General features: G+C 38.7%; 2 protein-coding genes across 7 annotated transcripts in view; one reads left to right on the plus strand and one right to left on the minus strand.

Annotated features, from left to right (window-relative positions):
- VEPH1 (ventricular zone expressed PH domain containing 1) overlaps window positions 1–10,448 on the minus strand; it is a 261,729-nt gene that overhangs the window by 195,212 nt on the left and 56,069 nt on the right. For all 6 annotated transcript variants that reach the window (XM_040480593.1, XM_040480591.1, XM_040480590.1 and 3 more), the window contains one exon: window positions 1,849–2,015. In XM_040480593.1, coding sequence (XP_040336527.1) covers window positions 1,849–2,015 — 167 coding nt within the window. The remainder of the gene's footprint in view (window positions 1–1,848; window positions 2,016–10,448) is intronic.
- PTX3 (pentraxin 3) overlaps window positions 9,262–10,448 on the plus strand; it is a 7,306-nt gene continuing 6,119 nt past the window's right edge. The window contains exons 1-2 of the mRNA XM_040480596.1: window positions 9,262–9,745; window positions 10,202–10,445. Coding sequence (XP_040336530.1) covers window positions 9,616–9,745; window positions 10,202–10,445 — 374 coding nt within the window. The 5' untranslated portion in view covers window positions 9,262–9,615. The remainder of the gene's footprint in view (window positions 9,746–10,201; window positions 10,446–10,448) is intronic.

Genomic DNA, 10,448 nt, shown 5'->3' on the forward strand with positions numbered 1-10,448 from the left:
TCCAAGACTCCCAGCCCCATCTCTACTTCCTCAAGATCCTTTGCCCCTCTGCTCCACTTGAAACAAAACCTCCCATTCTCCAAGGTCTGGCCTTGATGCCACTCCAGTTGTGAATCTTCATGTCACCTATTTCTTCTACCTAAGGCAGAATTCATTGCCACCCCTTCTGTTCATACCATTTGCAGAACACTTACCACTCTGTTTTATTCTGTTTGGTTTTATGAATGTTTATTGAGTGCTATCAGACACTATGCCAAGCTCTGGGATACAGGAGAAAAGAAGAAAGAGTTCCTTACCACAAGGCATTTGCAGCCTATAATAGTTAATAACGCATATGACCATTTTGCCTGTGTTTCCTTGAGTAATTTGAATGTTGACTTCAAATGGTCCAGTATTCACCTAACGTTCACTGGTTTTTCAAGTGGTGGGTATTGACATTATCAAGAAACGAAGCAGGATACAGCCATAAGTGATATGACCTGCAGTTGACCTTTAATCTTACTCGTACACATGTTTTGGTACCCTCCGTAATCCATTTCTACTTTCCTCTTCCAGGCAGCCTCTAGTCTCTATCTGAGTACCCTTGAGGGGTAGTAGAAGCGTCAGGGGTAGAGTGTGTGTCCTAAACAGAGACTATCAGGACTTTTGTTTGGATGTTGTTGTTGGTCGTGGAGGGGGTAGAAGAAGCCAGTGCCTAGAGAGCCCCTTGTACCTGTCTGAAGTCCACAGGTCAAAGCCTGCAGAAAATAGAAGCCAAAACCAGAAATCAAATCTGAGAAATAGAGGATAGGAAAATTGTTGTCTTCACATCATTTGAGCTGCTGGATCAAATCTCATCTTAAGGATGTTTTTCCCCCATCACATTAGCTAATAAATTCCTTTCATTATTTAAGCCAGCATGGATTGGGTGTTCTGTTACTGATAATCACAATTATCCTAATTATTTTAATATTTTATTTGATTCCAAAAAAAACAACTAACTTGCCCTCTAGAAAATGAGACTTTGCTCTCACTGTCGACTGATTTCCCCATGTGCAGGTCATTCCTTTGGCCCTGAGAAAGCATAGATTCCTGGGACTGCATGGCCACACCAAACTTCAATTAAGGTTGTTCTGCAATGACTGCAGATTTGTTTGTTCTTTCTTCTGTTTTTAGTTCTATACCGGTTAAAGTTAATTTTATGTGTCAATTTCACTGGGTCATCCAGTGCCCACATATTTGCCTGAACATTATTCTAGGTATGTTTGTGAGAGTATTTCCAGATCAGTCTGGCATTTAAATTGGTAGAATGAGTAAAGCAGATTGTCCTTCCCAATGTGGGTGGGCCTCATCTAAACTGCTGAGGGCCTGAATGTGACTGGTTGAACAGTGACATCGGTCCTCTCCTGCTCTTGAACTGTGACTTACACCATCAGCCATTGGGTTCTAAAGTTTTCAGATTTGGACCAAAACTTAAGCCGTTGGTTCTCCTGGTTCTCAGGCTTTTGGACTCAGGCTGGAACTACACCACTTGTTTTCCTGGGTCCTCAACTTACAAATGGCACTTTGTAAGGGGCATTTGTGGGACTTCTGGACTTCTCAGACTCATAATCGCATAAGCCAATTCCAATTGTTCATGATATATGTATCCTAATGGTTCTGTTTCTCTGGGGACCCATAACAGTACTCAACCTCTGCCATCACCTACCTCCTCACTTTCACAGTTATAGAAAAAGTGAATGAGTGCTTTCATCGAAGGATAGGTGTGTTTAGACACATGAGGAAGGAAGCCTGAAGCACACATCTTGCTCACAAACCCAGAAACATGCATGGTTATGTGGACCATCATGTATATGGTGTACTTTTTACCTCTGGTTGCTTTCTCTTTGCAGCTACATGTAAAAGCCGTAGAAGATGGTACTGTTCTGGTTGTTCCAGCTGAGACATCAAGGCCAGGAGTTCTGTCAGGTGTCTGTTAATTGGCTGAGGCTGCTTTTCATACACAGCAGGTAACACCCTCAACAACATGGCATTACCTGTTGAAAGAACAATACCAAGAATGATGACTATTAGCTCCCAATCAGTAGAAACACCATTAGTGTCAATTCAGTAAACTTTGCACTTATTCATTAAATGGCCAAGTCTTCTGCTAAAAATAACACAGTATCTTATCCTGAAAAATCACTAGAGCATGGCTTAAACTGATTCCATAAAAGGGAATATTTTATTTATTTATTATCTAATGAAAAATTTTCCTGAGTAATGCACCACGGGGAAAGAGGAAAATTTGACAGTAACCGGACCACACCCTTAAGAAGGAAACAGTTCTGATAAAGAATTCCTGATGAGACACAACATTTGGATGCTGTTTAAATGAAAACTAAGCAGTGCTGTAAGCATGAGACTAAATGAAACTGAACCAAAAAAAGAGCACAGAGGAATGTATTCACCTTCCTGAGAGATACGGAGGCATGATTTAGACAACTGATATATGGAAACTATGCTCTATTTTTATGAATAGTTAGAAAAGTAGCAATGCAAATTTAAATCCCCAATTTCTGCACTATTTCAAGGGAAGTTTAGACTCAGCTTTGTTTGTCACACATGATTTACCTCAAAGACATGTAGGGACAACTGGATTTAAAACGGCAAAATCTCAAGAAAAGATACTGCATAAGCTACAGAGACTTATCTGCAAACAACATATGGGAAACATCTGCCTATCACTTTATGGTATGGATTTTTTTTCCCCTCAGAATCCTCTTAAGTATTTACACGTCTCAGGAGAATTGGTTTCTAGGGATTTCTTGAACAAAAATTTTCTTGTGTCTATTTACTTTAAATTTGGCTTTGTATACAGAAAAAATACACAGAAGGAATCAAATAAACAGAAGTGATTACACATATGTAGACCTTTCTTAAATGGTAGGACGTGTCTATATGTAAAGGACATTTAGATGTGAGAATTAAGGAAAGAAAGTCATCATTTTCAGAATATCAGTGACTAAATTTAATAGAAGGGTGATTCTGGATCAAACTGAATGATTATGGGAGATGATAAATAATGAGAATTGTTTTTCTCACATGCGGTTCATAGAATTGGTCTCCAGCAGATTTTGGACAGTACAAGAGTTCACAGAGTACAAGGTATTGGAAATATACTCAGAGTTTTCTTTTAAAAAAATGTTGTGTCCGTCCCAAAACATTGCTTTATTTTGTTTGTTTTCTATTTTAACCAAGAGTTTTCTTTAAAGGATCAGGAATTTTAAATGTAATGTACAGGGTACATTTGATCATAGAACTTAGTTATGGAGACGTCCTGATCAATCTCTAAAAAAGTTTGTGATAAATAGGACTGTCGTTGGAATTGAAGAGAGGAAACTGGTGTAAGGCTTTTTGGTACAATACTCACTCACTAAACGTCCTGAGAGCCCTGAAGGGGAAAACTCCAGATTAGTCATTGTCAGCTGACTTGAATTTCTATCAAATGATGCAAAAAAATAAATGCATAAAAACTTTTTTGAGGGGCACCTGGGTGGATCAGCCGGTTGAGCATCCAACTTCAACTCAAGTCATGATCTCCGTTTATGAGTTCGAGCCCCACATAGGGTCACTGTTGTCAGGCTGCCAGGGAAGAGCCCACTTTGGATCCTCTGTCCCTCTCTCTCTGCCCCTCCCCCACTTGCACGCTCCCCAAAACAAATACATATTAATAAATTTTTTAAAACCTTTTTTTTTGAGTTAGAAACTGATATAGGTATAGAAATCCTATCTATCCCATTTATAAACTAATATATTTTTAAATCATGGAATGTTTGAAGCCATTAGACAAATGTAGGCAATAATATAAAGAACAAGGGCGTGCACACCAACCATCTTTTCAAAACAACCTCGTGCCAGAACTGCTTCCTGTCACACTCCTATCTTTTTCTCTCCAGAGGCAACCACCATCCTAAAGTTGGTATTTATCATCTTCAGGAATGTTTCTACACTTTCGTTGTATGCGTATATGCACCAACGAGAATTTTACAGTGTTGTTTTTCATGCTTTAAAACTTTATATCAGTAAAATTCACACTGTATACATCTCTTTGTAATAGCTAACTTTTTGTACATTCAACATTGTGTTGAAGTTTTGCTCCAAGGAGCTCTCCCACAGCTGTATGGTATTCTATTGTATATTCAATTTATTCATACACTCAATGGTTGAGAGACATTACTATGATTATTTTGAATATGATGATTATTATGATTAGCTTTTACCAACAACGTGGCAGTTTTTATACCTATTTCTTTGTGTATAAATGGGAGATCTTCGCTAGGGTACTGCTTCTGAGCTTAATGTGCTTAGAAATCACCCTAGTATCTTGTTAAACCATAGGTACTGATTCCTCAGGTTAAGGGTTTGGGCTTGAGAATCGGAATTTCTAACGAGCTCTCAGGTGATGCTGATGTCCCCTATACCCCATAATTAAGTGGCAAAGCAGTGGTTTTGTCCCTGGGAGTTAAGCTTTTAGATGTTTCAAAATTTCTTTGCAATGTGGTTGTATTAGTTTTCTATTGCTGTCATGAGAAATTGCCAAAAGCTTAGTGGGCCAAAACAACACAAATTTATTATTTTATATTTCTATAGTTCAAAAGTCTGACATGAGTCTCACTGGGCTAAAATCCAGGCATTGGAAGGGTCAGGTTCCTTCTTGGAGGTGGTAGAAGAGAATTTATTTCCTCGGCTTCTTTAGTTTCTGGAAACCGTCAGCATTCCTTAGAGTTCCCTTCCTCCATCTTCAAAATCAGCAACAGAACAAGTCCTCTGACTCTGCTGCTATCATCATCAATCTCTTTCTCTGATTCTCCTTTCTGCCTCTCTCTTCCACTTTTAAGAATGCTTATGATTACACTGGCCCATGTGTATAATCTAGGATTATCTCCCTATTTTATGTAGCAACCTTAGTTCCATTTTCAATGCAGTGAAACATAACCTGTCCACAGGCTGTGGGGATTAAGACATGAACACTTGGGGGGCACCATCCTGCCTACTATCATGACTATAACAATTCACACACCCACCAGCAGCATGAGTGTTTCTGTTGCTCCATATCTTTGCCAACATTTGGTCTTGACAGACATCGGTTTTTGCCAGTCTGATGGAGTGTGAGATGGTACCTCATTTTTTTGTGTGTGTGCTTGTTTTCATTTTCATTTTCTTAATTGCTTGTGTGACTAAGTACCCTTTTAATAGGCTCACAGGTCATCTCCCCTCTTGTGATTTGACCATTCATATCCTTTGCCTATTTTCACTTGGGATGTTTATATTTTCCTCTTGATTTGTAGAAGGCATTTATTTATTCTGTATACAAGTTTTTTGTTGATTGCTTTTAAAGTTACAATGCTAATGTAGTTGATTTTTAAAATTTCTTCATAGTTTGTATTTTTTTTTTTGTTATTGAGATATCTTTCTCTACCCTAGGTTCATAAAAATTTTCTCCTAAAAGCATTATGATTTTGTCTCTCATATTTGTCTTTAATCCAGCTGGGACTTACTTTTGTACATGAGGAAGAGATTTTTATGTGTATATAAACAATTGCCCTAGCTCCATTTATCAAGTTGTCAGTTGTTTCCCTTCTGATTTTTAATACCTTTTTCATGCAGAAGGTTTCTCATATATCTGGGTCTGTTTCTGGATATTTATCATAGCGTCACCAATTATACTTTTTCTTAATTACAAAATGTTTATAATAAATCATTATATCTCATAGGACAAATTTCTTCATCTTCTACTTCAAATTCCTCTTGGCTCCTTTATATAAATTTTACCAGTTTGTCAACTTCCTCAAAAAACTAGATTGGCATTTTTTTCCCCACACTGAATGTACAGACTAATTTGGGATAATTGACATCTTTGTGAAAGCAAGTCTTCCCATTCAAGAACATGGCCTTCCATCCACATAGGGTTTTAAAAAATGTCTTCAATGAAGTTTTGTGATATTAGTTGTGTTGTATGTATCTTTTATTAAATTGGTTCCCAGGTATCTCATTTTTGTTGTTGCTATTGTAAATAAATGGAAGCTTTAAAAAATGTTCTATCAATTGTCTGCTGGTATTAAGAAAACACTGATTTTTGTGTGTTCTTTCAGCCAGCAAAGCTTGCTCACTTCTCTTAATAATCTGTCTTCAGAGTCTCTTAGATTTGCTGTTTATAGGTAATCAACTCATAATAATTGATGACGGCTTTGTCTCTTTTCTCTGTTTTTATATCTTATGTTTCTTTTTTTGTCCTACTTTTACGGCTGAGACCTCTAATGCTCTATGAGTAGAACCAGTGTCTACGGATATCCTTTTGTTATTCCTGTTTTTAAAAATTATGTTTCTAAGGATTCATTATTATGTACGTATATGTTTCTATCGATTTTGGCATTTCTGTTTTATCGGTTTAAGTTTCTGTTTTCTAGTTTGTACATAAATAACTGTTGAATTTTATTAAACGTTTTTCTGCATCTATTGACACGATTACATGGTTTCTCATTTAAATTGTTAATGTAATAAATTAATAGATAATTCTAATATTTACATGAGTCTTGCAGTCTTGGAATAAACACAACTTGGTTATAATGTATTTTTATGCTTATATTGTTGAGTGTGTTTGGCTAATATTTTATTTAGAGCTTTTGCATTTATGTTCTTGAATGAGACTGGCCTTCCTTTCTTGTACTGTCCTTGTCTCTTTTTAGTATCCTAGTTACTAAACTTATAGAAAGTTATAGAAAGAATGTAGCGCATTCCCGCATACTCTATTCTCAGAAGCAGTTTGTGTAAGATGAGGATTATATGTCCCTTGAATGTTTGGTAGAACTTGCTTAGCAAACTTTCTGAGCAATGTTCTATATATTTCATTTTATATAGAACTTTTTATAGTTTAGGTTTCTTTATCCTTTAGCAGCGTTTTTGTAATTTGATCAGTTATCACAGAAGTGGACATAGTTATGAAAGACTTCTATTAAAATCTCTATAATTATAGATTTTTCAGTTTCTCATTATTTTGTCAGTCTTCAGCATATATTTTTTGAAACTATGTTACTAAATAATTCTGAGATATCTTCCTGGTAAAGTGTTTATCATACTTTATTCTCTTTCCCTTAAAGTCTATTTTTGATTGATATTAAAACTATTCTAGCTTTTTTGAATTGTACCTGTTTCATACATTCTCCCCTTGGCCTTGTAAAATTTTTACTTTGAACATTTCTAGGTTCTTATGTTTTATGTGTGGTTCTTGTAGATGACACGTAGCTGAGGATTTTAAAAATATTCTTACTTAACTTATGTCTCTTAATTGGAAAGTTTGTTTTATTAATATTTATGATGATTATTGGTACACTTGGATTTATTTTTACAACACTGTGTTGTGTTTTGTTATTCATCTTGCTTTGTCTATGCCTTTTTCCATTCTTTACTGCTTTCTATTGAACAAGTTTTGTTCAATTCTTTCTATTCCTTCTATTTGAACATTCTATTTCCTTTTGGTTCTCATGGCTGTCTTTAAAAGATACATTCTGGAACTAACAAAACAAAATTAATTTCTCTATCATCTTCCTGAACAATGAAATGACTTTAGAATACTTTATTGAACTTAAAGAGTATATTTTGGATGATTTTCTTAGATTTTTCTTCCAATTCTTTAATATTCTCTTCAGCTTTGCCTATTAGTCATTTAACCCATTCCTTGAGGTTTTTAAATTTTCAATAAATTTTTTTTTTATTTCTAGAAATTACATATGGTCCTTAAAAAAAAATCTGCCTAGTCTTTTTCTTTTGACAATGTCTTTTCTTTGTTCATGTTTCCAACTCCTTGTGGATCTAAAATAATTTCAATTTTTTTTTTTTAACATTTACTTATTGTTGAGAGACAGAGAGAGACAGGGCATGAGCAGGGGAGGGGCAGAGAGAGAGAGAGAGAAACAGAATCTGAAGCATGTTCCAGGCTTTGAGCTGTCAGCAGAGTCCAATGCAGGGCTCAAACCCATGAACCGCATGATCATGACCTGAGTCAAAGGCAGAAGCTTACCCGACTGAGCCACCCAGGTGCCCCAAGGATCTAAAATAACTTTAAACACACCTATTTTCTAGTTCCTAGGTGATATTTTAAATCAATGAAGTTTTTGGGAGAGGGGTGTTTAATCCTTTTTTTTGTTTCTGCTGATTCTCATTTGTTGCGGATTGTTTCCTCATATGTTTAAATATTTTTATTGTGAACTTGTTTTTACTGTGGCAGATAGTACACACTGAATCTTGCACATGTGTGAGGGCAGACCAAAAGTCACAAACTTTTAGGGACTTTGCAAAGTTCAGTTAAAGAGAGACATGCTTACTTCTCACTTATTTCGTGTAGGACAGAGAATGGGGCTATATCCACTGAAATCCAATATACAATTCTCTGAGGGTCTGGCTTTAGGTGAGGGTCTCACTCCTAACTCCCCACTCTGGCCTAAGCTTTGCTCCCACATGGTCATTAATACTTGGTTGCTGCAGAACTGATAACCCTTCCCTCCCCTTACCTCCCTCCAGGGAGGGCCTTAGCATCAGCTCTTGGGCTTACACATTTGGTTGTGGTTCCCCCCTTTACCTTTGGCCCCTGGATATTTCCCTAACTTAATTGGTAGTCCATTTGTACATTTAATGTTATTATAATGTAAATGCATTTCTAGGCGTTTCGTACAGTAGTTTTCAGCTTATATAGACCTTCATTATTTCCACAGGAGCAGGAATCCCTAAATTTACTTTAAAAACATGAACTTTGACTCTAAACCTAGTGAAATCATACCATTTCCGCATAATACTGGTTTCTGAAAAGAAACATTCCTAAAATCATCTAATTCCTCTCCCCCCAGCTCTTTCTTAATTCAGATTTATCGCTTTTGCTTTGTTGTTTGTCATTTTAAAAGTATGTTTATAAAAGCATAGTTGCAACTCCAGAAGGCTTAAAGATGGAATAACTCAGAATGGACTTGGCTTCTAGGGCCATCAAAACCCTTACCAAGTTGGTTTATCTTAGAATCACAGAGTAATTTTCACAACTCAGACCTATAAAACTGTGTACAAAGGATAAGTGGGAAAGTTTTCTATACATAAAGGGCTGTGAAACTGTAAAAGCGCCACACGAAATGCTGGAATGATGATCTTGCTTTCATGCCTCTACGCCTGCTGACTTACTTCCCCCCCTACCTCCCCTCCCCTCCCCTGCCTTTCATCCCTCAGTGTTACCAATTCAAGTTACAACAGCTAATCCTCACGGGGACAGTCTTAGCCCAGTTTCCCCACCTCTTTCCCCTCTGACCCTCCTCCAATTAATCTGACTGCAGTGTAAACCTTTGCGGTCTATTATTGTGCAACGTCCACATTTCCCTCGCCCTCCCACCCAGCCCCCTCCCCTCCAAATTCTGGGGAACTCCCGTTACCGCGGTGCCACCGGCATTACTCATTCATCTCCATTCAGGCTTTCCCCAGCATTTATTAAGGGCTCTCTGCTCCTGCCTCTCACTCTCCCTCTCCGCTGCTCAAACACTGCTCACTCGAGAGCTCGCCTCGTCCCCTCAGGCCAGCTGTGGGAAGCGGCAAAAGAAAGAACTTTGTCTCTCTCCAGCAATGCATCTCCCTGCGATTCTGTTTTGTGCTCTCTGGTGTGCGGTGTCTGCAGAGACCTCGGATGATTATGAGCTCATGTATGTGAATTTGGACAACGAAATAGACAATGGACTCCATCCCACTGAGGACCGTAAGTTCATTTTAACTGTTTCTCTGCTAACCCTAACTACATATCCATCCCTGTGGGTCTAAATATTATACATATACTTCGTAGCCAACGAAATGAGCTTTAAAAAAAAAACTATAGTTTGTTTTGCAAAAGAAAAGAAGCACTTTAGGAAAGGGGGAGGTTTCAAAAAGTTCTGTCACAGACACATAATGGCTTGGACCGCATGAAATCGCCGATATTTGCCTGTTTTGAGCCTCAAGAACGGCAATTTCACAGCGTTCCACTTAATATGTACCTCCGTGAATGGTTTCTGTCATTGTCGAGAGAGTCACGCGCTGTTTTCCGGAGGTGTCCTTAAAGGGGAGGGGGTGCTGGGGACGGGCAGTAACTTGGGACCACCGAGGGAGGTCGGCTTTCTACAAAGCACGCCTTGGGAAGGCCTGGGCGGGCCGGTAACGCGTGTGTCCCGCGCTCTAGCCACGCCGTGTGACTGCCGTCGGGAGCACACCGAGTGGGACAAGCTCTTCATCATGCTGGAGGACTCGCAGATGAGGGAGGGCATGCTGCTGCAGGCCACCGACGACGTCCTTCGGGGCGAGCTGCAGAGGCTGCGGGCGGAGCTGGGCCGCCTGGCGGGCAGCCTGGCGAGGCCGTGCGCGCCGCCGGCCCCCGCGGAGGCCCGGCTGGCCCGGGCGCTGGACGAGCTGCTGCAGGCGAGCCGCGA

This window comes from Herpailurus yagouaroundi, unplaced genomic scaffold (genome assembly GCF_014898765.1).
Source record: "Herpailurus yagouaroundi ecotype Mexico unplaced genomic scaffold, PumYag 159, whole genome shotgun sequence".
Lineage (NCBI taxonomy): Eukaryota > Metazoa > Chordata > Mammalia > Carnivora > Felidae > Herpailurus > Herpailurus yagouaroundi.